Source organism: Numida meleagris, chromosome 1 (assembly GCF_002078875.1).
Source record: "Numida meleagris isolate 19003 breed g44 Domestic line chromosome 1, NumMel1.0, whole genome shotgun sequence".
NCBI lineage: Eukaryota > Metazoa > Chordata > Aves > Galliformes > Numididae > Numida > Numida meleagris.
The window spans coordinates 60,528,516-60,555,313 of record NC_034409.1 but is presented as its reverse complement, the minus strand read 5'-3'; the positions used below and the strand labels follow the sequence as shown (position 1 = coordinate 60,555,313).

The 26,798-nt window shown below is 42.6% G+C and overlaps 1 protein-coding gene across 1 annotated transcript in view; it reads right to left on the bottom strand.

The window, feature by feature from the left end:
* The window catches only part of TMTC1 (transmembrane and tetratricopeptide repeat containing 1), a gene marked incomplete at its 5' end in the record, with an annotated part of 152,534 nt that overhangs the window by 113,250 nt on the left and 12,486 nt on the right, over window positions 1-26,798 (bottom strand). The window contains 4 exons of the mRNA XM_021395874.1: window positions 19,757-19,948; window positions 21,875-22,051; window positions 23,721-23,794; window positions 25,527-25,704. Of these exons, the coding sequence (XP_021251549.1) occupies window positions 19,757-19,948; window positions 21,875-22,051; window positions 23,721-23,794; window positions 25,527-25,704 (621 nt within the window). The remainder of the gene's footprint in view (window positions 1-19,756; window positions 19,949-21,874; window positions 22,052-23,720; window positions 23,795-25,526; window positions 25,705-26,798) is intronic.

The following is a 26,798-nucleotide window of genomic DNA, read 5'->3' as shown; positions in this document are numbered from 1 at the left end:
GAATGGTTATTTCCACTAAAAGTAACAACAACTAAAACCAGCATCTCTGCAAGCGCAGACAGAAAGAACAACCTGAAAAGCCGCCAGTTCAACAGCAAAATGACAATGATTTCAAGAAGGGAGCAGGTCAGAGTGCAGGAGGATGCCCTTGAATGGGATGTGGCAATTCAGCATGTAGTGCACAAGGGCTTTATCTGAAAGGCCAGCACATGCTTAGTGCAGATCCTTTTGGTTTGAGCAACCCAGAGCTACGACAGCATGGAGAGAGGAGGGGGGAAGAAAGCAGAGGAAATGGAGAAGAGCTGTCGAGCTTCCTGGCCGTTTAGGCTCTGTTTCTTAACACAGATAGCTCCACAAAAAAAGATTTTTCTGAACCAGGCAAATAGAAAGCTAAAAAAGGAAATCTGCAACCCCTTGCCCTCATACATTTTCAGCTCTTGGAATCTCTTTGGACCCCAGTACAGAGTTGATATACCATGGCTGCTACTCAGAGCAGAATTCAGTGGCACTCACGCACACAGCCATTTACCGCCCAAGGAGGGCAGCTCCTCACTCTAGAAATGTTCAGCCTTCACATCAGATTGAGAGGCTGCCCTCCACAGTGTATTTCTGCCATAGTAATGAACTTAAGATCAAATTTGTTTCCCAAACAAAGGAATTCACCTCCCAGAGTCTAGCTGGGAGGGGGGGTGGGGTGGGAAGGTCAACATTCCTTCCTCTGCTTTCAGGAAATTAAAGTTACCCGAGTACACGGAGGTGTTAAGAAGCCTCAGTTTCTTCCTGATGCCAATATTAAAAGGTGTCAAATGCCTTCCCCTCACACTGCTGTCAGAGCACAGTGAGGGAGCAGAGCACCACACATCTGAGCTTATGCAGAAGGTTTATTTTGTCTCCTCTGAACCAGAAACACTTCAGACCATTAATTTATACAGCTCCAAGTGATTTCCTCTTTAGCTTTTTTTTTTCCCTTTAGCTAGCAAGGAGTTAGTAGCATTGCTGAGTGATGGGTGCAGAGCTGGAGTGCCATGACATCACTCCATTGTTGACAGGCACAACAACCCACCCTACAGAGGCCTTCCTTCACCCAGCAGTGGTCTAAACAATAATCATACAATCACAGAACAGTTTGGGTTGGAAAGGACCTTAGAATCATCCAGTTCCAACCCCCCTGCTATAGGCAGGGTCACCTCCTACTAGACCAGGTTGCTCAAAGCCCCATCCAGCCTGGCTCTGAACCCACTGACCAGCAGCTACAGTACTGTCTCATGTGTCCACAGAGGCACGCTGTAGCCTAGAAAAAAAAAAACCAACTTCACCTAGTGGCTGAAGAAAGGTCAGCCAGCTCCAGAGCTGTGCCAGGAGTAGGGATGCCTACTCACCTTCCAAGGGAGATGGGTGATATGGGAGTGTCTGCCCTTCCCCTTGTGATCCTAGCAGCCTTTTTAAACTGTCCAACTCAGGGCAAGTCACTGCTGCTCAGTAAAAGCATTCTTTCTGTGGAACTTCATGGATAGAAATCCATGGCAAAGAGAGAAGAACTTCCTCTGAGGAGCACGCTGCCACGGTCATCCTTTTCTTAAACTCATTAAATCATATGAGATATGAAAAAAAATCATACTGTCTTTGCTTACTATCTACATCATTTTCACACAGTAGACTTTTACACAATGGGCAAGAAGAAATCCATAAGCATGGCAAAGGAACCCGATCCAGCATGCTCATGAAGAGGGAGCACAAGTCTCCAAAAGGCCTGATACAACAGCAGTTAACGCCTCTAGGAGTCCAGAAGAGCACACAAAGAACCAAATTTCCTGATAACATGAAAGGAAAGTGTTGGCATCTAACTTTTAGTTCCAGCCTAAGTTTCACTGCTCACCTCACTTAAACCAGTTTTGTAATAGCGCCCAACAGGGCATAAGCAGGAGCCACTACCCAAAATAATTCTACTTCATATTCCTTTTTCTCCAGTTGCCATCAGGACATTCCCTAATGGTTCACTCTCCTATCTAGGAAGTTTAAACTTCAGGGGGATATTGGTGATATGTTTTTTTAATCTCACACATTTTCAGTAGCTGATATTTTTTGTTCTATGTTTTTTCAGAATGGCTACGAGTCAGAATGAAAAGCATAATTTGCTGAGTATGTCACAGCACCTGACCAAAATAAATAAATAAAAATAAAAACAAGCACACCAAACATAACCTTCTCATGGTCAGAGTGAAGGCAGTTGCTCTGGAGAGTCTCAGCCATTGTCACAATACAAAGCTTGCCTAGACCATGTCAGTAAAAGGGTTTAAATTGTTTCATTTATAACTAACAGTTCAATAATTTTAATTAATAACTGAATTATTTAGTAACAATCCACGGCAATCCTCTATTTCCCCTCCTTAGAAACACTTAGGAAATAAGGAATTGCACCATTGGATTCTCACACTTTAACACCAGTTTGTTTGTTTGTTTAACTTGCTCAACAGTCTCCTTGGTTTTGTGTATCTGAAAACACAGAAGTATTCCAAGGGAAGAAGAAAAGACAAAGAAGTGCATATATCTTAAAAGACAACACCAACATAACAGTAAGTGGGCATAAATTGGCCACCAAAGCATTTAGGCTGGGAGAAGAAAGCCATCCATGTGAACTAGTCAGACTGGGGAATAGCCTTCCAAGGGGAGCCGTGAAGGTGATCCAAATGGGCAACACAAAGCAGTGCTGAACCACTTCATGAAAGGCATTAGGTAACTGCCTGCACATGCTAACAGAGGACTATATCTAATGAGCCAAGTAATCTGTCACTAGTTCCTTTGACAGAAGGAAGGGCACCACTTTAAGAAGTCATCACTTGCAGCTCATCTTCTCTGTTGGGTTGGTTTGCTTCGTTTCTTCTTCTCTTTTACTAAGGCAGAGAGTATACATCTCTTCTCAGTAAAGGCACAGCAATTCCCATCAGACAAGGTACTGAAGGAAATAATTAACAGATTGGAAAAGATTTTCAAGAGTAAATGGTCAGAAATATTCCAAGGCTTCCGATTTAAGAAGTAAATAAGAATCCCACAGACGTCATCTTGTATATATTGCTTGGCTGCAGGCAGGCTTAGAGAGCCATTCAGACCTGTACTATCAGTCATCTCACTCACTAAACTTGTAGGGGTCCAACTCATGTCATGGAGATACCAGAGATGTGGAAACCTCAGCTGTACCCAATACAAACAGAGCTACAGCAATGGACACCAGCTGTTCAGCTCCAGTGACCCAGTAATCTTCATGATTACGTGTCCCACTTACAACAGGACTCTGTTGGAAGGATTAGCCTGTCGTGTTATCACCCTAAGCTCTCTGCTCAGAAAAGCATTAAACACAAGGACTAAATGTTCAAAATAATTTCCTGCCGAAGTACCTCAGCATTTGCGAGCTTGAGACAAGTCAAGATCTAATTGGCAGAAAGCATTACCATTTCACATGAATGCACCAGGAATCAAACAGCTCAAAAGCAGGCTCCAGGAGCACCATGTGGACTCACTCAAGAGCCCTGAGACTTTATCCAGATGAAAACTGAAGTCTTCTTCAAATGTAACTTGGGCGACAACCACATATGAACTGCAATCCCAGGGCTCCTGTCTCTCCAGAAGCCTCCTCTTGTCCTGGCAGAATTACCAGAGGGCAAACATGATGCCACATCTGCTCCAAATCACCACATGAAATCCCAGTCAGTCTCAAGCTCAGGCCCATGGCAGAGACTCATATTTTATGATGAATCATAACACCTTCTCTGAATTTGTTAAGGAAACAGCTCCCTTTTTCAAGATAACTTTCACAAATGTTTTCTTAATAGTTTTTTTAAGATACAAGATCTACTGCCTATTAAAATACATGCTTACTGATTGCAGGTAGAAAATACCTTTTAAAATTATCTTGGGATTCTTGCTGAACTTTATCATATTTGGAGTCATCATTCTTCCCATAGAAGTGTGCACTTCATTACTCGGTAATGGAACAATAATTGCTCTTCAGTTATGCAAGCTCCATCTCTAATTTGTAGGGGGTTTCTGAAGAGGTAATGACAGATGCTTAAATAAGTAAAATGTGAGAATACGAAACTTGTTATGTAAAAGATAATGGTACCCACAGAGCAGTCTGCCAGCTGGGCCACAGTCTCAGCTGGTATAAAGAAAGTATCCTGATGTTCTGCCTTGTGTATTCTTAAACACTAAGCCTGCAGCCAAATTAATCATATTACCTTGTGCTTTAATCTGACTAAATCTCACAAATGAAGCAACATCAAGATAGGTCAACAACTGATGTCCCCACTTTCCTGAATGCTTCTAGATAAGGCTCCCAGCAATTCCGAAGAAGGGATTTTTCCCCTCTGAAATTATATTTTCTGAGTATAGAACATACTGAATATGAAATAAAGACATCAATCTACATCTTTCCTGGTTTCCAGAATGACACTGAATAAAAACTCACCCGAAAATATACTGTGAGGGATAATGTTGTGTTAAAAAGAGCAATCTATATACATTTTTCTCCATCCCCTTTTCTCCAACTTTACTCCTGCGAACAAAGGCTCAATGCAGACTTTTAAAAGATAGCATTTTCACTCGCAGCCCTCCCAGACAAAATGTCAAATCCAGACTCTGAACACTTGCATTCATTAAGGCTTCCATGGCAATGCTCACAAGATCAAGAGCAGTGCACTATCCAAACGTCATCTGCGTGTACAGATGCAGTATCAAGTGCACCTCCTCATATGACTAATTTTCCAATTAAGATTGAAATACTGTTGTGCTAGAAACACAAACACATGGGAAGATCTCATTCTTACCCCACTGGGATTTATCATCAAAGAGACGCTGATTTTTCTATAATCCACTTGTGTTTCCTTAGGAAAGTACTTATTTTTACAACATGTAAATTCTGCACTGCAAAATAAATTAACTCTATTTTACTGCTTTGAAACAATTTAGCACAACTTTCACATGGGAAAAGAAAAGTTGGTGAAGTTGGTAAATGATTAAAAAATCTTGCTTCACCTACCCTGATCTCCTTGCCATTGCAGATATATTACCAGCAGGACTCAAGCTATTTAATCTGAGACTTGTTGATAGCCAAATACATAAGATGCACCACAACAGTGACTGCTGAGTAGGTATACCCTTAGCAACCCCAGCCTTTCAGTCCACTTGGCAAAACAATAAAGCAACCATCGCAGACTGCAGAACTTTCAGCTAGGAGAGCCCTGTTTAATCTAGTGGAAAAAGACATAATGAGATGCAGCGCTTGGAAGCTCAATTTAGATAAATCAGACTAGAAACAGGCACACCTTTATTAAGCGAGAAGATCACACTGCTGCAACCATCCACCTAAGCACAACTCAAACACTCCATCACATCAAGCGTTTAACACCAACGTGTGTGACACAGCTCAAAGAGAAATTCAGGCTTAACGCAGTAATTCCTAGATGAGGCTCTGTCTCTTGCACCATGCTCCAGCTCAGATTAGATGATCACAAATGGGTCCCTCCTGACCTTCAAGATTTACAGTGACACTTCCAATAACGGTAAAAGTGTCTTCAAGGAGTTGTGGCTCTGCACAACCCAGAGAGACTGCAAGCTGCATGACACTTTCGCGCCAATAGCCCGTGTCGTTCTCATCCCATACAAACTGTCTGAGGGCCATTGGCAAGAGCCCTGCTGGACAGATGGCATTTGAGAACCAAATTTATTCTCTCACCTCTGGGCTGGCAGCAGCTGAAAGAACCGTAAAAGTCCTCATATACCTCAGAGAGGCAGCTTCCCCTCAAAACATCAGCTGTCTGACAGTGTCAGGGACTTTAAGAAGAAAAAAAAGAAAATGATGGTTCTAATTCACATTTCCCAGCGGATAGTCGCTACCACAGGGTCTTTATAAAAATGGCACAGCAGGAAGAGCAAAAAAATTCTCCCCAAATAACGAGGCAATTTAAAAATAGTTAATCCTGGAAACACTCTCAAAAGATTAGCAGTGGCTCAACAAACTTTAAAGATGATCATTTCTAATTTAATTTGAAGTTGAACATCCTTGTGTAATAATGGCAAAGATGAAGGACTATTAGGGAATAATCTTGTTTACGGATCAGTGAACTCAGAAAATTGCCAAGGCACTGTGAAACATATTCCTTATTCACACCTCATAATTAACTGACTGCTCTGCGGAGACAAGATGCTGCAATATTAAAGTCGTCGTCGTTATTAGAAAGCTGTTCATTTGGACTGGGATGCTGCTGGGGGTTCTCACTTGGTTCTGGCATTTGCAAGCTCCCTGGAGACAGCACCCTGAGCACATCACAGCAGCAGACTCACAAAGTGTAATGAAGGACAGAGAAAGCCTTCGGCCTACAACAAAAGCGTGGCTTTGCCCAGAGAAAAACCTCTCTCTCCTTTCCTCGTGCCATCTGGGAACACATCTCTCTTAAAGGCAACGGAAAGAAGACGACACTGTTCTTTTAATTAATCCACATTGAAAGGTACTTTCGGTGGAGTCAAGAGGCCAAATCAGATCAAAGTAAACACTGCAATAAATGGTGACGTGTAAGCCCCGGGACTGCAGCTATTATGGCTTGGGCTGCCGAGATGTTCCTACATGAAGACAGCAAAGGCTGAAGCTTTCGGCCTGTAGGAAAGGGTGAGAGGGAGACACAACAGGCTCTGTCTTTTCAGGAAATCAGGAGAGAAACTGTTGGTTTACTGGTAAAACAGCAAAGTTTTGCTGAGGTGAATTCACTTAAGGTTTGGGAAATCCTGGATTTAAGCCTCTGCTTTATGAATTCTGTATGAATTTGAGTGAACAGTGGGAACTGCTGCCTTTAGGCATAGAGAGGTGGGAACACAAACACACTGAGGATGGAGGGGACAGCATGGTACAGGTCTGGGCAGCTGACAGACCTGCTGCAGCCCTGCCATGCTGTAACCACCTCACAAAGGAGAACGGAAAACCACCGAGTCAAGAAAAAGCAAGGAGAAAAGCCCGGTCTCATGAGTCCGTGCCTGTGGAAGCACGTGAGCTTTACCCAAGTCAGGTTACCTTGAGTTATTACTCACCCCCAAAGACTGGTTAAGAAAGGGAAGAGGCATCTTAAATCTATACCAATGTGAGCAAGGCCCGGATGCAGCAGCTGTGGTGTCTGATGGTGCTCCCTCCAGCCCTGAAAGCAGCCAGGCTGAGCTCAGAGCCTCACTCCACCTTTTTCCCTCTAATGGGAACAGGCTGGATGCTCTCCAACCACAGAATTCAAAACACACTAATAAAAGATACTCACATTTTCCATTCAGGTTTTTACCGTACATCTCATTTGTCTACACAGACTGCAATGCCTGCAGTCAGAACAAAAGAATAAATAATAATAATAATAAAAAAGGCGGTAGCATAAATCAGCACTGAAAATGCAACTTGTGAACAGTACAAGGATCCCGTGGATTTATAAAGAAACAGAACAGAAACAACAAGAAATCACAGACTCAATAAAACTAGAACGTGCCCCTGCACCTGGAGCACTGCATTTTATTCTGAAATCTGCCCCTTTTTCTGCACAATTTTCAAAGGATCAAATAGTTACAAGAGGGACACAGAAAAGTAATAAGACTTTGAGGTGGCTTTTGCAAAAGGAGATATGCAACAGAACAGGACTGTCCAGCATAGAAAAGGAGTACACGTAAAGATCGCATAAAATAGCAAAAAGCTTGGCATAGTGAACCAGAAAAATTACTTTTTACTTCTTAATCCAATGAAATTATCGGTTTTCGAGCAAAGGAAAAGACTTTTTCCGAGTGCATGCAATCAAATCACGGAACTCTTTTTGACGAGATGTCACCAAAGTCAGGGGAGAAATAAGTCTAAAAAGAGAATTAAGCAACTCCACAGAGGACAGGCCCATGGAGAGTCTGAAACAGTGCTCCAGATAAAGCCTCCATGTCCACAGGCTCTAAATCACTGACTGGCACATCTTCAAAGCATATGGTAAGGAAAGATAACCCTGTACTGGCCTCTTTCCCATTCGTTTCTTTTCTGTAAGCTTCTAGTAATGACCACAGTCAGAAAATACATACTAGAGGTAGACTGGGTGTTTCTATTATGTTGAATAGATTGATGCAAGTTCAACAGACCAATCTGAATGTAAAGAGAGTTCTAATTATTATTTTTTTTCTGAGGACATGAAAAAATGCCTTCTGGATGGAAAGTAATCCATCATCTCGAAAAGCACATACGGGCAACAACTGAAGGAATTTGGTATTCCATGTTGAGTAATTTTGTGATGGAGTAGGGTGATGGCAGTGAATTCACAGTGCATCAGCCAAGCTCAGCAAAGGAATGCTGCTCTGTAATGGAGAGACTAGAAAGGTTGGCATTAACAGCCACTCAAGACACAGACCTGGTAACAGCTTTCTGAAGATGAAAATTCCTGATGCTTGTACCAAAAAAGCTTGTACTCTAAGCAATTCATTTTCTGAAATAAATGTGCGACGTAATTAACTCCAAAGAGAAAGTGGGAGAAAAGGGAGAACAACAATCAATGAATAGAGCTTATTACCAAAATACAAAAGAAACATCTCTGCATCTCTGCTTCAGACATTCACAGATAACTCACAGGCACAGCAGTGATATAAACTGCTTTCATGAGATTAGGCAGAGGTTATTGTTAAAGGCAATTAAATCAAGCAAAGTCAAAATACTGCAAGGAACCAAAGTATATAATTTTACTGCAGCTTTTGTAGAAATTCCTAGCACAGTTTACAAAAACAGTACATGTAGTGGGGGTGTATGATCAGACAAATTTGCATTTTATGGGAGGGAAATACAAGCACTGTTTCCTCTCTCATCCTTCCTAGACTGATAATTACTCTTTCCCTGATCTTTATGTTGATCAATCAATACAGCCTTTGCCTCCATGGAAAACAGAGATAAAACAGTTTTTCCTCCCAAGTTTCATCTTGCAAGGTGAGAGCCCAACAGGTTTGTTGTCATCTTTCACAGATAAGAAGAAATTGTCTAATATTACATAGTTTCCATACCAGTACAATCAAAGTGCAACCACATAAAAGGAGAGATTTTAGCAAACTTTCAGTCTCCAGCCACAAAACAGAGGACCTACAGCAAACACATGGGCACAAAAGCTTTAAACAGAGGGAACAACTGCATTATCTAGATGGTAAAAGAACGATACTTCAAGACAACCAACCCTTACTTTAAGAAAGGAGGTTGCAAAAATAACAACCCCCACCACACACTTCAGCAGATTTTCTTTTAAGTGGTCTCATGATGAGCTGTGGCAAGGTAATGAATGCACAAAGCAAAGCAGAGCTGTGCGAGATGCTGTAGGACCTGTCGGGCTTGGGGGCAGACAATGGACAGCAGTGCTCTGGTAGCATCGGTGCAAGCGTCATCTTTCAGGGCTCGCTTCAGCCATTATCTGAATTTCAGCACGGATGTTTGGGAATGTGGAATGCATTTACAAGCATCCCTTCTGCGCTACAGCTTCCTGGACATTCCCATTCTGGAAACTGCTTAAAAAAATAGCTTAAAAAAAAAATCTGCAGTCAGGAGAGAAATGTGTGCTCCAGCATTTCAAAGTCAAGTATAGGATTAAGGTTTCTAATGCACCAGTTGGAAAAGGATACTGGGATAACTGAATTAAAATGTGAAAGTGGATTTACTATTCTTCTTCTTTAGATTGAGTTGAAGATTAAGTTTCTAGCCAGGGAAGGATCTATTCATCCTGGAAAGCATACAGCGAAGATGAGAGAAGCTTTAGACACACGAGCAGATTTTGTCTTTTTAAACCAAATATTAAATCTCAGCAGCTACTTCACATTGAAAGTAACCCTTACCACACCTAAAGCCATCCACCTGAAGTCAAATTTGATGGCATTGGTATCCTCATAGTTTTGAGCAAATGGCTGCATGTATCAGCCTGCAAAAACCTAAAGCCATGACACTTAGCCCTCAGAGCCCACTGTCCTTCACTTAACACATGCCATGATATCAGGCTGTCAAAGAAGGTATAGACCAGTTCAGAAAGAGCCAGTTATAAAAGATGTAGAAAGGTACAGCTCAACCTGCTAATCCTGAGAACAGCCCAAAAGTTTTGCTACATGTTCAAGCATCTGGAAGTCCAAAATGGAAAAGAGAAACTGTACGACCATATTAGGTCTGGGGAAATGTCTGTAACAATCTGCACTTCACCTAATCTTCATGGATTTTGTTTCTTTTCTTATTGTTATTATTTTCTGTTGACTGGAATACTATTCTGTGTCAAACTACCCCAGATTTACTGCAAGGAAAAAGGACCTGGCAAGCCATTAAGGTTTTTCTGTTTCTCAAGTCTCTGTTAGTTCCTTGACACCAGTTTACATGCTTTCAGAGAAAGCCAATGAATGCGGGCATGCAGTATTTCAAACACCAATTTAATGAGACTGCCATCCATTGTGAATAGAAAGGCAGTTCTGTAAGGAAGGAGAATGAACAGAGTCTGCTGTGAGTCAGTCTGGGACACAAGGGCTGCACCCACAGATTAGGAATTTTCAATTAGCAACAGAAGGAACAGAGCAGGCACTGGTGCACCAGAAAGAGACTGCAACTGCAGGGTTTCAGCACAAGATTAAAAAAACCTGCTCCGTCTGTACAGGGATGAGCAAGTCATCAGCATCATTCAGAAGGTGGAGAAGAAAAAAAGCAAACAGAAACATGGCTGTCAGCATTTCTTCCTGATCCTGTCTTGCTTTGTGTGGTACTTTGTCTCAGGGATATTTTCCACTTCTGAATTCATAAAAATGGATTTCCATGGACTTAATGAAAGTCTAACTGAAAAGTCTTTCTTAAAATAAATAAATAAACCAGCTTGCAGATGTTAAGTCATCAAATGCAAAAACTAACATCCGTCTCAGTTTTGTCCTCTCTTCTGACATTTAATGCACACGACGCCAAACTACTTAGGTTTATTTCTGCTCACTGAAATAAACAGAGCCTCTTGAGCACTGTCGCACACTAATAATCCCAGGAATATTATTTACTTTTCACTTCCTTCTTGAAAGGGTTTAAAAAGAGGAAGAGAGGTTTCATTCCATACAGCAAGACAAAATCCTCTATCCCAAATAGCAGCTAAAATGAGCTAATGAAGGAAGACAAACTTAAAACTGAGCCTCTTCTATTCTGATGGCTGCATGCACAAAGTGCCTCCTTTCCACAAGCAATGCAACCAGCCATGGCTCAGTGTCACTGCAAGCCCCCAGAGCTGCTCCTGACTTTGCATGGCTCTCTGTGCTCCCTCCTCCCAAGGGAAATCCCTGGATTTCAATACAGAGCAGAAGAGAACTGAACCCACACGGATGGAGAGGTCAAAAGGAAAGCAGGCTTTGCAGTCCCTGGAGCAGAAACCCACACAGAAGGGAGGAGGTAAGTAGGGAGACAGTGTACTCTTGGACACTGAGGCCCACAGGGAAGCCCCAGAGTGACCCTATCACTTAGCTGGGCAGAGCTCCAAGAGCAGAAGCCTGCAAGCTGGGAGAAGTGGGGAGCACATGTAGGATGCAATGTGCAGCACAGGGACATCTGTGATGGGCAAGGATCCTCAAATCAGCTGGGCAAAGACTCTGGGGCTGGGAGCACAGGAGGGATCCCAGGAGGGGAGGCTGTTCACAGCAACTTTTGGGCAAAGCAGCATGACCCAAACAGCAAAGCCTGAGGAGTAAAGACTGGAAGCAATCAAATGACTGAGGAAAAGAAAGCAAGGGGAAGGATGAGGGCGGGGTGGAATAGACAGGGAAGAATAACAAACGAGAGAGAAGATGGAAGGGGCTGCCAGAAAAAGCCTCATGTACCAGAGTCTATCCCTCTTCAGAATCTGGAAGAGAACACTGTGTCATCATGATGTCATGATCTCTGCCAACAAAGACACAAAGATCTAAGGGGAAAAGTCCCCCATTTTCTCTAGTACTCCCTCCTATAGAGCCAGCCTACTGCTGCCACCAGTTTGTCTGCTCCAGTAGCAGACGTTGATGAGGTGGATCCAAAGGTTTCAAACTGTTCACTCCCTTGTGGCAACCCTCCGAAAACTCTGTTTACTCACTTTCCTTGTTTTTTTAGAAAACAAAGAAACAGGACATCCAGAAACTATGCCAAGAGTGATTTAAAAGATTACAGATTGAAGCAACAATTGGTGAGGAAATATTTTACTTGATAGTTTGTACACAGAGAAATTATGGAAAAGAAGTTAATCTTCCTCAGAACAGGGGACAAGGCCATGCTCTGGACAAGGAAGAAACAAAATATTGAACAGTTGCTCATTACTTGAGCACCAGCCATTCTGGATGCTCAATAGAGATGGATCATGCAGAAAAAATGGAACGTGATCACGCAATTAAAAACTGTAATAATATAAACACATAGCATAACCAAAAGTACCAGGTGTTACCAGGTGACTGCACAATTTTGCAACCTCCTCACAGAATCACAGGATCAGAAAATGCCTTGAGTTGGAAGGGACCTCAAGGATTATCAAGTTCCAAGCCTGCTGCCACAGGCAGGGTTGCCAACCACTAGATCAAGTACTAGATCAGGCTGCTCAGGGCCTCATCCAACCTGGCCTTAAACACCTCCAGGGATGGAGCATCCACAGCCTCTCCGGGCAACCTGCTCCAGCACCTCACCACTCTCTCAGTAAAAAAACTTCCCCCGGACATCTAATCTAAATATCCCCTCCTTTAATTTAAAACCATTCCTCTTGTATTCTTTCCCATGTCTTAATATATTTTCCTCTGTGTGTGTGCAGCATCAGTCATCATCATACCACGGCAGTGCTGTTTTGAAGTAAACTTCAGTTAGGAAGAAATGACTTCAATTACTTGTACTGAAGTAGCACTTGCAGATTTCCAGATTAAGACACATAAAGCCACAAGCATGCAGAAAAGAGACAGTCCTTAGACTGACCTAAGAAATTTACAGTCTTAAAACAACAATCACACCACGCAAATAAATGGAGGTAGAAAGGAAGCACGCATCACTGTGCCTCATCTTCTAGCACGCACAGTGGGAACAATTTTCCCAAGATTATGCAGGGGTGCTGTGGAAGACAGTCACAAATCAGAGCACTGAAATCCCAGGCTGAATCCAAGGCTTTAAGCATAAAGACACCGACCTCGCATGTGCTCCTAGGCTCTAACAAAGACTTCTGGTGGCCTCTGCTACTATTTGAGCATGACAATAATATCACTGACTATACACAAAGGAGAGGAACAAGATTCACATGTTACAGTTAGGGAACATTTCCTGAAAGGACAGTCCACGGACACAGCAGCAGCTACAGCTCAGACTCACAATGGGAAAGTGTTCTAAAGGAATGAGTTCAGAGAGAAGCAAACCGCTGGCCAAATCCACCTCTGCAATACACCTCCCCTAAGGGGTCTGAACTTCATTCATAACTTAAGCTTACTAAATAGCAAGAATGACAGAGCTTTAGCAAGCCTGCTACTACTAAAAAAAGCATGCAACACATACAAGAAGCATCCCCCAGCTACCAAGGTAACGATGGCGCTTATCTAATCTGTTCTTTCAGCATACTTAGTGCCTTCCCAGGTCTTGGGACTCCAGATTCTGCTTGTCTTTTGGGGTAAAGTTGGGTCATTCAATTTTACACCACAATCCACCCCCCCACAAAAAAAAAAGAAAAAAAAAAAACAACACAATTCAGTGTACTGTCAATAACCATTCAGCACTTCTCTTTCCTTTTACACAAAGACAGTCTAACATCAAACGTTGTTCTGAGCATCACAGACTAGGAGATTACTTGTTTATTTTAAAAATCAGAGAACCCTCAGGAAATTACCAATAAGAAAGGAAAGAAAGGAAAAGCCTAGGCTTAATGCTCCAGGTTATTCATTATGCTTTCCTGAGAATAAAATCATTTTGACTGCCAGATTCCCAGACCCTTTCCACCACACACCAAATTCTAAACCAGGTCACCGTAATCAAGTTTCTCTATCAGCTATTGTGGCAGTGTTTGCAAAGTCAGGCAGTAACAAGTATCCACCCTTCTCTTTTGTTGTATGTTCACCTAGCAAAAATAACTGTTAGGCCCTAGTGTTCTGTCAGAGGTATGCAGCGCTTTTACTTTCTGGGCTTCATGTATGAATGCAATCACTGCTACCTTCAGGCCATGTGAGCACAAGGAAGAACAGCCTTCTGAAGTTTAAGAAAATTGTAAGAAATCTAACAGAAAATGTCCTCCTAGCACTTCTGTAACCCAGGCAATTTCATATTCTAAGCCATGCCTTTATATAAAACTGACAATTTCAAGAAAATTCCAAGTTCGCAAGAGAGAAATCCTGTGAAACCCAGGATCAGTGAAACCCAGGATCTGTGCATCTGTGAAACCCACTATGCTATTCTGTCTGTATTAGCTACAGAATCTAAGGATTGCATTGCAAGGAGAAGCATTAGAAATGCAGCTGAGATTTCTGCTTTTTCAAGAGAGATTTCATGTTAAAGCAGAGATGTGTTATACTACCAAACTAGCTTTTAAAAAAAAAAAAAATAAAATTAATCACTGCACAAGACTCTGAAAAAGTCATCCCTTTACCACTCAGTGAGGAAAAGCCAAACCAAAACCATGCAATTTCTACCCAGCTGCAGGTCACATATGCCTCTCCCTCTACTCTTTCTTGTTGGAGGACAGCATCTGTTTCAGCTCAAACACAGAACACGCACACTGTGCTGGGACATGGGGAAGATACATTATGACCTCAACATACTTTCCCTCATACTATATCAATCTTCAGGCCAGCACAGCCATCTCTGGAATGCACCATGTTCTGCACAGTGTTTCCATTCCCCTTTCCCTGCTACTGCAAAAGGAAACAGCATTGCTGACGGTTTAGTCATCAGGCCACATTTATCCCTGCTACAACCTTAAGGACTTCATTGAATTTTACATCAATGGGTTTTCTGCTCGAATCCCACAGCGCTAACACGCAGTGAGCTCCCTCGGTCTCTTTTGCACGTATGCAGAGATATAAAGTGACACTATTGGGCATAGCTCCAAGTACATCCGCTTCTTGTTTTGCCACTTGGCAAGAAAGTAAAAAAGAAGTGCATACAAAAAAATAAACTAATTCAATGGTTTGATTACACGGAAAATGAACATACTAAAAACTGGTCTACTGTCAATTCTAAGAGTTACCAACAGCATATACAATAAAGATCAGTTCTTAGATTACCGAAGAGAAACATAGATTTCCATTTTAAAAGCATGCAAGTTACTAAGAAGTCTTGGTTTTCAAGAACGCCCATATCTTTGACTGTGGCCCAACTACAGCCTCACTTAGAAAGATCAAAACCATCAGGGTGGCTAAGTGCCATGAGGCGGAGGTCATGGGCTAGACGACATTTAGCAGTGGTGCGTGTGAGGCATCTGTGAAGTGACAAAATCATAACTATACTACATGGTTTTGGAACAATAATAAGAAAAACGGTCAAAAAATAGTTCCCAATTTTCATTTACCAGTGAGTTCTAGAAATCAAGAAAAAGAGAATGACTAACTATGCACACAACTTGCACAACGAACTATGACAACTTGTTGCCTTACACATATCAGTCTCATTAAATGTATCAGAGCAACACTACAGTGTGCAATGAGGTATACTGCTACTGTTTGATAACAGGACACTCTGCTCTCATGAGACCCCCACCTGGAACACTGCATCCAGCTCTGGAGCTTGCAACGTAAGACAGACGTGGGCCTGCTACAGTAGGCCCAGGGAAAGGTCACAAAGATGATCAGGGTGCTGGAGCACCTCTCCCATGAAGAAACACTGAGAAATATGGGATTATTTAGCCCAGACAAGGCTCTGGGGAGACCTTACAGAGGCCTTTCAGCATCTAAAGGAGGACTACAAAAAAAAAAACATGGGAAGAGAATCTTTATCAAGGGGTAATGGTTTTAAAATAAAAAGAGGGTAGGCTTTGATTAGATATTAGGAGGAAATTCTTTATTCAGAGGGTGGTGAGGCACAGCAACACACTGCCCAGAGAGACTGTGGGTGCCCCATCACTGGAAATGTCCAAGGCCAGGTTGAATGTGGACCTGGGCAGCCCAATCTAGTGGAAGGTGCCCTGGCCCACAGCACGGCGGCTGGAACTGGATGGGCTTTAAGGTCCTTTCCAACCCAAACCATTCTGTGATTCCATACCACATAATCATATACTTTCACCGTAGTGAAAGCACTGAAGTTCTGGCTTCATCCTAAACAGGAGGTTGATGTGAAAGTTTCTCTCATCTGTCCTCTGTTTGCACCATGTGGGAGGGCATGGGTAGTCACTAGCCTCTTCCAGACCTTGAAACTCAGGGAGTCTGATCAAACTTATATGAGATCCTAGTTACTCTATTTCAGCAGTACAGGCCAGCATCCCCCAAAACTGTAATAAATCACAGTGATAAAACCTGCAGTTTCACCCAGACTAACTCATTCCTTACTTCTGAATGCACTCAGGGCTGCAACCCACGCATTCACAGAGACATCTCTCTGCACCAAGAATTTACATAACTACCTCCAGTTACTGCTAATTAGAATGCCTCAACTCCTCCATTAGGTTTTTCTGCATTTTTCAGCTAGCTTTAATTGGATGGTACACATAATAAATTATTATCAAATAGAAATCTAATTGGTCACATTACAAGTACCTAAAAGAATAGAATAAAATAGTTGTACACTGCTTAAGCTAGAAAAGAGTTTACAATCAAGCAGCATGGTGCACTATGTAAGGCACTTGAAGCTACCTGACCGTGTCCGATCAGTCTTCCAATTCTGGAGTTTTTAAAAATCTTTTCCCTTCCCTGTTGCTGTGAGATCTACACAAATCAAGGAAACATCAGTGACAGAGAATAAACTGTGTAATTAATTCTGCACATTTGACAGCAATTTCATTTTTTTTTCCTCCTATCTTTTTTTAGTGATAGCAAGGATTTCCTGATTTACTTCTCCACCCAAAAAAGATAGATTGCCTTTTAACAGAGTAATTGCTTTGCCTACTTCCTAGTTCACATCATATAATATGCCAATAGCTCTAGAGAAAGACTGCACACAGAAAGTATTTCAACTATTTTAATCTGTCCTGTGACAGGAGTCAGCAAATGGAATTAAGGAGAAGACCACAGCAGCACGATTAGGTAATGGTCCCCTGACCTCCAGGTGATGTGGATAACATTTTGAATTGCTGAGATGCAAGACATTTCATTTTGCAGTTCCATACAACTGCAAGCACACACCATGGGGTTAGTACTTGAGAAGGTCTCTTGAAAACACTGCATCTATTTGATCTGTCTAAGGAACAAATGCTGTAGCAGCACATTTATTTTTTAAGAGTAACTAGTAACCTTCAACATTAGACACACAGGCACTGGTCAGATTGTCCAGGTTGTCATTCTGTGAATATAATGCAATTCCAACAAGAAAATATTATCTGGCTTAACACTGCCTTCAGAGGAATTAAAAACATGATAACTCTTGGGAACAGCCATGCCATGTGCAAAGCAACCCCTCATTCCTGTAAGTCTGAGAGCAGGGAAGTTCTCAACTGAACTCTGCACATACAAATATTAGGGGAAGCTTGTAACAACAGAACCTGGGGACACACTGTATCACAGCAGCATCCCCAAGCTTTCTACCAGAGATCTGAGGCACAGCTATCACATAAACATGCCACATCCAGCTTCCCTCTCAGCCACTTGGCCCAAGCCAGCTCCACTCCAGGCATTCCCCAGCAAGCTGTCATGCAAGGGGTCATCGTAAGTGTGTTGTGTACTGTCACTTGAAAAGAGGAGCTGAGAGGCTTCTACTGTGAGAGCCTCTTTTGAAAAAGGAAGCAGCTATGTACATGCAGAGCTCAATTTGCCATGTGCAGAAATCTTCTCCAACACTTTAAGAGGCAGCTGCTGAAAAGGAAATGCCAGTTGGCAGCATGGACAAACACCCTCTGAAGCCATCCCAAGTGCGCTGTCCCCACAATGCATCTTCTGCAGCCTCTCCTGAAGCCAGAAAACCAGAGGCTTTCCCCAGGTGCAAGAAAGGAATGCTCCCAGAAAGGGCAGGAGGATGGTGTCTGGCAAAGGTATAAAGCGGAGATGGGAACAATAGGAGGAAAGAAAGAAACAGTGGTAAAAGATACAAAGAACAAGAAGATGGAGTAAGACAGGAGGTATTTCTTACACTGACAGTCTCTAGCATAGTGTCTGTCTGGGCGAATGACAAAGAAATACAGAGAATTAATGCATTTAAAGAAACGGAAAGAACAAAAGTCAGGAACAGCAGCTACCCCAATGTCTATGCTCAGATTAGCCTTCCCCACCAGGTACTAAACTTTAGAGGCAAGATGTTCCAAGAGGCGTACAGACTGCCCATTCTGGCCTGGCCTATCAGAATGAACAGAGGTCATCTGTGTTTATCTAGCAGTTCTACTCATTTGGGAATACAGGAGAAGAAATGAAAGCAAACAAAAAACCTAACACACACTTTAGAAGCTGTTCTCAGTGCCAGAGGAGTCTGGGTGCCGGAGCAGCTGGCACTAAGCCACTCTGAGAAGACGACTTCCTCAGCATCCTTCTGTCATGGGTTCCCACACAGAGAGGCAACACAGCCAAACCCACTCCTCTCCTTGTTAAAAACAAAGCCAAAAACACAACTACACATAAGTCAGACCCATCAGACTAAACACCAGGACGATCAGTCTGTGTTTTAGCAGCTCTCGAGTGGGCTGAACCGTTTAATCTAAATATAGAGCGAACAGATTCTGCAATGAGAAGGCAATGACTGCATGTAACAGCCTGTATGCCATCCATACTGATGCAGCAAGAAGATTAAATGAACACTGAACTGCAGCAGATAATTTCTGATCTATTCCAGGAATAAAGCACTTTCTCCAAGAAGTAGGTAGCGTAGGGCAATTTATTACTACTGGTCTCCAAAAACTAAGTCACATTGTGACTATTTTGTAGCTGAAACCAAAAATCAGCAGTAAAGCTGCTGCTAAGTATGCTGAAGCTAAAACTTACTGTTTGCTCACTGGGATGGCTGTAGTGCTATTCAAAATGAGCAAGGGCACCAAGCACTGCAGAGCATGGCCCTGAATTCAGGGAGAGTCCTTTCTTCCCAAGTGAGATGCACAATGAACATGTTGAGAACTACTGGACAATGCCTGTAAAAATCATTTTGCTGTTGCCTGAACCCAGCTTTCATCATTATGTGCAAGCTCACAGGTGTAAGGCAAGAGTGGACATCACCTTTACTTTCATATGCATACATAGATACGCCACATATATATACGTATGTATATACACGAAGAAATTATACCCTCAGATGTGTACTAAGAGATACACAGTGCCCGAAGTGAAGCAAGTGCTGCTGTACACATGCACACGTTCCTACTTTTTACATTCAAGCTAGCATTACAATTTTGACTTTACCCATGAAGAAGCTGGGAAGAAGCACATTGCCTACCAACATCATCTTAGGACTAGAGGTCTCAGGACATAGACAGTCCTTAGGTATTCTCCTTTCCCAGGCAGAAGTGACTTTTGGACTTTTCCCTGTTTCTTCCCTTCTTCCTACCCTCCTCCCCACCTCCTTCCCCAGTAACACACGAAAAATTACAGATTTCAGGCTCCAAGCACCTAATCTAAGGCAGAGGAGCTGTCACTAAGGTTAGCCGCAAGGGGAGAGCCAGGCGACAGGCATTACCTGCGAATAGCCCAGATAGCTTTGCTGGGCACAGGAAGACCACCGCTGCGCGGCTCCTCAGGGTGGCAGGAGCTCCAGGCAGTCCTGTGAGCGAAGCGATGCTTCCCGTTCTCCCGGGATGGGACTGGCAGCGAGGAAGGGAACGGAGCTGTGGGCTGCCGGGCAGGTCTTGTGTGGGTGCCCCCATTCCTCCTGATCAGGCGTTGAAAAGCAGAGAAAAGGGGTAAAAGAGGGGAAATTGGAAACATAAAACTTCAGTTGAGCTTTTCTTTCCAACCCCCACGTTTATTAAAAGGTCGAATATTATGGCACAATATGGTATATCACTGCAACAGACAACAGTTTACTTAATCTTAAGTCAACATGCACTGGGAGGACAGGACTTACTGGTTCCTAACTAGAACTAGTGGAAGACACCCAAGAGCAGCAGAAGACAAGCACGCCTATGCAGAGCTGCTCTCTGGAGCTCCAGCGTGATGGGAAGCACTGTGAGGAAGAATATGCCTCAATCCTCATTTTTTTTTGTTGCAGAAAATAACTGCTCTGCCTTGTTTAAACAGAGATCAGATCTGTACAGGCCAGTGGAACAAGCAGGAGATGAGGTGGGTTCAGGAGGAGGAGAGGAGAATGGTGAGGCAGTGGCACAGGCTGCCCAGAGAAGCTGTGGGTGCCCCACCCTGGAGGTATTTAGGGCCATGATGGATGGGGCCCTGGGCAGCCTGAGCTGCTGGGTGGCAGCCCTGCTCACAGCATGGGGTTGGGGCTAGGTGTGCTCTGAGGTCCCTTCCAACCTAAGCCATTCAGTGATTCTGTGAGTTTCAGCAGTATGTAGAAGGCTACTGTTTTTGTGCTGCCCCTTAAAAAAAAAAATCATAAAATCCTGAGTATCACAGAGTGCACAAGACATGCAACTAGAGCAAACATTAAAATGCAGCACATCTGAACCATAGAGCTTCCTTTCTGCAAGCTAAACTGCTGCCATATCCGGGCAACCGAGTGCCACTGGAACACAGGAAGAAATCTAAGCACTGGAATGCAAACCTAAGGGAAGGTGGAGATTGAGGGGAGGGGGGGAAAGAGAAGGCACAGATTTTCTCAATAATTACATTTGGCCATCTTCAGCCAGGCAGGTCCTGGAACACCACCCAGCAGCCTGCAAACACAGGCATTGTGAGCAGTGTGCCGGCTGTCAGCCCCCAGAAATCTCCTCACTGGCTACTTGCCCACCAGTGTCACCGTTACAACTTACTCAGCAGATGTAAACAGGAGGAATCCTCAGCTGAGCCCACAAACCCTGCTGGGAGGTGACTGAATTCACTACTGCAGGAACATGAATTAGGCAGCCTGATCTACAACTCAAGCATGGCAACTCCTGCTGGGGTGTAATGGGCTACAGGACCCAGGGTACAAGGCAGGTAGGAACGTGGGAGGTGATGGCAGGAGCAGGACCTCCCGTCATCATCAGCAGCAAGCTCTCACATTCACTCACTTGTTGACAGATCTGTCCCAGCATAGTGTAGGACAGAAATGCATAAAAGACAGCTTTTATCAGCTGAAAGAATTCCAACTTTTAATGGAGATGCAGAGTTACATAGTTATTGTAAAACTAAATGGGTGAGAGACACAGTCCTCAAGGATTTGATTTCTCTCCAGTAACTGCTAAGAGTTGCTAATTATTCCAATCATTTCAGAACAGGCTGGATATTTCCCCTCTTTTCCGATTTTGTGAGGACAAGATGGATCAATCCTGATTTTACTACTCAGTGTCATAACATATTTCAGCAATGCCACTAGCTGAAGGAGTTAAATGTTAAGATGTTAATAATTCAGCCTGAGCTCCCCTGTAAGAAATAAATATTGGTCTTGCCAGAGTGAACTGAGCACTTCAAAGATCAGTTCTTCACATTTGGTCTATTTGCCCAGCAAAATTTAACAGGCAGCTACAGAATAACAAACAGCACCAGAATGAAAACTTAGTGCCTTCCAAGTTTGTCAAATGAGTGCCACCTAATTCAGAAGGGCAAGACATCTCCAGCAGTGCTGTGCCTAATGATACATATTCTGTACATACAGGTGGCAACACTGGCAGAAAGCACAGTAAGCATAGCGATTACTTACAGTTTGAGGCCATTGCAGGAGAGGGAAAAGAAGTCGTATACCAAGCACACACCAAACACAGTGACTCCAGTTTCTTTCACAAGCATTGCACACGTCCCAAGGAATAAACTAAGCAGCAAAAAGAATGGGGAGGCAGTGGGAGGGAAATGTTCCCCAACATAAAGCTGATCCACACTCCTGAAAAAGAGATTTGACATACATGAAAACAGCAGAAAAAATAAAATATATTTATTACATTCACACAAATATTGAGGCAGTTTTCCCTAGTTTCCTGAGATCCTGATAATAAGTGATGTGAACAATCAACGCTGTTTGCTAACAAATGAAGAAAGTCTTAGACACTGGGGCAGGAAGGGAAAGTACAAATATTGAGAGGTGCACCAGGAACTTGAGCAGAAGAGTAAAAGCAGATGAGCAGAACGGTAAGGTAGACATCAAGTAGTCAGAGGAAGGCAGAGTAAGTACACAGAAAGGACAGAAAAACATCTGCTTTCCATCATCTAGGACACACGTGCTTAATTTTCCTGATGTGACAAAATGCACCATACAAGCAAAATATCCCCCATCTCATCTGCATTCCACTGGGTCAGTGTGTGCCCTAATCCTTAAAAACATGGGCACTATATCTATATGAAAAAGAAGAAGGTAAGAAGGAAACAAACAAACAAAAAAAAATCAAAACAGTTCAGGGTCACTACCAGTTTTATACCTTTGAAACCTTCAGAAGAAAACAGAGATCAAGAATTGTAGTAAACATCTCTATAAGGACACAAGCAGCATTTCCATATGACTATAACAGTGCAGTGTTATTCCTAAATGAAACATCAATGTGAAGAGGCAGAAACTCCATTCAAGCAAAGCTGTTTCTTACGTGTGCTTGTTCAGTTACAGTTTTACCACACAGCAAATAGCACCAAGTTCTCATCTGAAAAGGACAACTAATGGTCTGGACATAATCCTGAACTCTCACAGGCTGGATTCTTCACTCTCCATACTAATAATATGACTTCAGTAGAAAGTACTTATTTCTAATTTCAGGTCCAGTTCTACAAATATTCCAGTGGTGTATGGTCAGTTAGTAATGTCAGTGGAAAAGGGTATCTTAATACTTTGCCCCTGTGAGGCCCCATCTGGAGTACTGCAGCCAGGCCTGGGGCCCCCAGCACAAGAAGGAAGTGGAGCTGTTGGAGCAGGTCCAGAGGAGGGCCATGAAGATGCTCAGAGGGCTGGAGCACCTCTCCTATGATGAAAGGCTGAGGGAGCTGGGCTGGTTCAGACTGGAGAAGGCTCCAGGAACACCTCACTGCAGCCTTCCAGTCCTTCAGGGGAGCTTATGAACAGGAAGGGGACTGACTTTTTACATGGGCTGACAGTGATAGGACAAGGGGGAATGGCTTTAAACTAAAAGAAGGAAAATTTAGGTTAGATGTTAGGAGGAAATTCTTTACTCAGAGGGTGGTGAGGCCCTGGCACAGGCTGCCCAGAGAAGCTGTGGGTGCCCCATCTCTGGAGACAGTCAAGGCCAGGTTGGATGGGGTCCTGGGCGGCCTGAGCTGCTGGGTGGCAGCCCTGCCCATGGAAGGTGGCTGGAATTAGATGATCTGTAAGGTCCATTCCAACCCAACCCAATCTACAATTCTATGAAATGCTGACTTCCCTTTTTACATTTATTCTTTTTCAGAAGTGTCACTTATTGGGCACTCCAGCTGCAGCAGGGACCAGAGCACAGCTTCACAGCACTGTGCTGGAGGAAGGACCTCTGCCAGCAATGACCAGAAGCCAATGAATTTCCTCCTCAAACAGAGCATCTTATCCAATTATAAGAACTGATACCAAGGAGCCATACCTATTATAGGAGAGAAAAGCCAACAGAAAGAGTAGACAGGCAAGGACATCCGCTCTGCCTACTATACCTGTTACCTAAAAGGAAAAGAGATGCACAGATGTAAAAGCAGATATATAAAAAAGCATGTACATTCAGTGACTGTCTCAACAATCTGTGCTAACTGCTACTACTTCAAGCTTTTTTGTTGTTTTTAAATATTTAAGTGTTATCCTCCCTCACCACACCAAAATGTTACTTGGCTGGTGTAGGATATATTCAGTTTTGACTACTGCGTTTCTCAAATGGCAAAACAAACAAGCAATCCAGCATGGAAGTCAATGAATTCTTTTTAAAATATTGATAAAGTTGCACAGAAAAATACCGGTATACAGAATTAAAGCAGATTCCTGAAACTAAGAGTTGAATGAGAAACACATCAAACTCCCAGAACTGAGATTTGTTAAAGAAAAGGACTACTGAAAGGACAATTCTTTGGAGAAGACTTATTCTATAGGAGTGAGTTAATAATTAACATTTGAATAAACTTTATCACCAAAAAGTAATAGAGTCGTACGTAATTTATTCTCTTTGAACAATCTGAGTTTATGAGAGTTTTTCCACATATCAAATAACAAAATCTTTTTGTAAGAAAGGGAATACTCGAGAAGGATGTACAGCTATTTTTTACAAAATATTTCAATATTCCATTTCATAAAGATCTAAAGTTGAACATAAAGCAAATAAAAGGCCCTTTGAAATTTTGCCTCTTTTGAGCTTACATAATTAATCTATATTCAGTGCTCTGGCATTTATTTTAACCTTTTTAAGTTCTGACCCAGAGACAAATAAATTCAAAGAGTGCCTCTTTAGAACTTCCCCTGTCGTACAGAGCTGCATTATCAAAAGGGGCCTGGCTGATTAGTACACATGAGACAACGCAGGCAGTGACTGTAAGGCTCACGGCTTTTTGTTATTAAGGTAATCTCTCCTGAAAAGTTCTCAGCCGCAGCAGCCGCTTCGCTCACTGATTTACAAAGGCTCCTTACAAGTCCATGATGTCAGTGGTATCTCCGCTAACAAGTGCGTTTCTTTTCTTTTTTCTTTTTTTTTTTTAAGCCCAGACAGCTACACATGGCACTTCCTTTGCAAAAAGACAGCAGACTTATGTTATCCACAGGAGAAGTAACTCCCCATGCTATTAGACTGTGGTTGCAGAATGTTAAGTCTTTAAATGTTTTCATAGAACACGCAGAAAAAAGTGCAGTATGGGCTGCGGCTCCATGCACTTACCATAGAATTTATGCTAGCATATTTTCCTGAGGACGGTATTCTTATTTTTTAATTAAAAGCAATACAAATTAATCCGTGGGCCATATGAACTCTATCCAAGCAATCCTGGCTCGAACCCACAGTGATGCTCCCTTCACTGTTCCTCTCTAACATCAATGACTACAGAAGACAAGTGAAGGCATGGAACAATGTCCCAGCAGGAGACAGCGGCCTCAGTGAGCTCTTTGGTTACGGAAGACTCAACATTTTCACTGTGTGACTGACTGCCCATTTACTGCTGGACTGGTGCGGAGGACCCTCACTGAGAATTGAGCACCAGTGCAGGAAAATAGCAAGATTGAATGAATGACTTCCTTAAGGACTCCTGCAAATTCTGTTAACTATGGCATATTCTCATCTTTGATCCTCCAAAGCAAAGATTACAACTACCACAGGGCATATGACTCAGAAGTTTCTTTAAAAATAAATAAATAAATAAATAGAGTGTACTTTTATTCTTAGCTTCTGTGTCACTCTTTTTTTGTGTCACATACTTACAGCCTCGGTGTGAATGGGATGCACAGCAAAGAACAGCGCTGTGACAAAAGCAAGTCGACAGTCCTTGAATACAGCTTTGTTGCAAGTATACATCAGCACGAGAGTCACCAGACAGTGTAGAACTACATTCACCGCATGGAAATAGAAGGGGTTCATTCCAGCCAGCAAGATGTTTAACCTGAAATTAAAAACAAGAGTCATAACGAGGCTGGGGCAGCTCTCCGATAGCAGGACAACTTGCAAATGCTCTAAATTATGCTTTTTGCCTGATTTGCAGTCTGCTAATGTAAGTGCTATTAAACTAATTAGTGAAAATTGCTCTGAACTTCTGCTTTATCTGATTAAAGAGAAACCACTTCCCCAATTTTCCTCCTAAAATATGCAGCTGAATTTGGCAAGCCTCATGACATGGAGATGGGAAAGGACTGTGCCTCACATTAAGTTACGTTTGCTGCACTGAAGCAACAGATGTGCTTCCCCAGCATCCACTAGCACAGTCCCACGTCAGAAATACAGCACCTGCCCTGTTTCCCTACTTTACTGATAGCCGGACTACACTAAGAAGCTGCTTTACTAGTCAGCATCATTTTTATGAGGACACTGATGTTCGTGATAAATTATCTCAGATCACCTTAGACTCAATGAGAGTTTGTTATTTGTGTTTCTCATGAAAGAAGCATATAACTAGCTGTTAAGACATTTGTTTGACACCATGTATTAATGCATTTCTCTGGTCACTGTTTTTTACAGTCAACTTGCTTAACAGCTGCTGACAGGATTCGCCTCACATGCAATTAAAGATAACTTGATTTTCTTTAGAAGTAACTGCATCTGTATCTCGTTTGGACAAATATATACACACACACGCATACATACACATGATGTCTGTATCCACTGAGGATTCTATACATAAACAAGGAATTTGGAAGTATTAACGTTAAGAATATTTAAAACAGAAAAGAAAAAAAGAAAAACAGACCACACTCGGTGAAAACATGAATCAAACTAAGCATTTCAGATGTAGCTACATATCCTTCTTCCAGTTGTTACTAGCAGCTCTCACGCTTTCCATGACATCCATGATTCAATAGCAATGCTACCAAGCTGCTGCTACCATGTAGACACCTTCTTTTTTTTGTAAGACAGAGGAAGTACAGTATGTCTGCGAGGGCCAGAAAACACATGGCTTTTATAAATACTCTCTACATTCCTTCCTGAGAAGCAACAGCATGCTGCTATCTGTCCTGTGTGGCATTCCTGGGGTCAACTCAA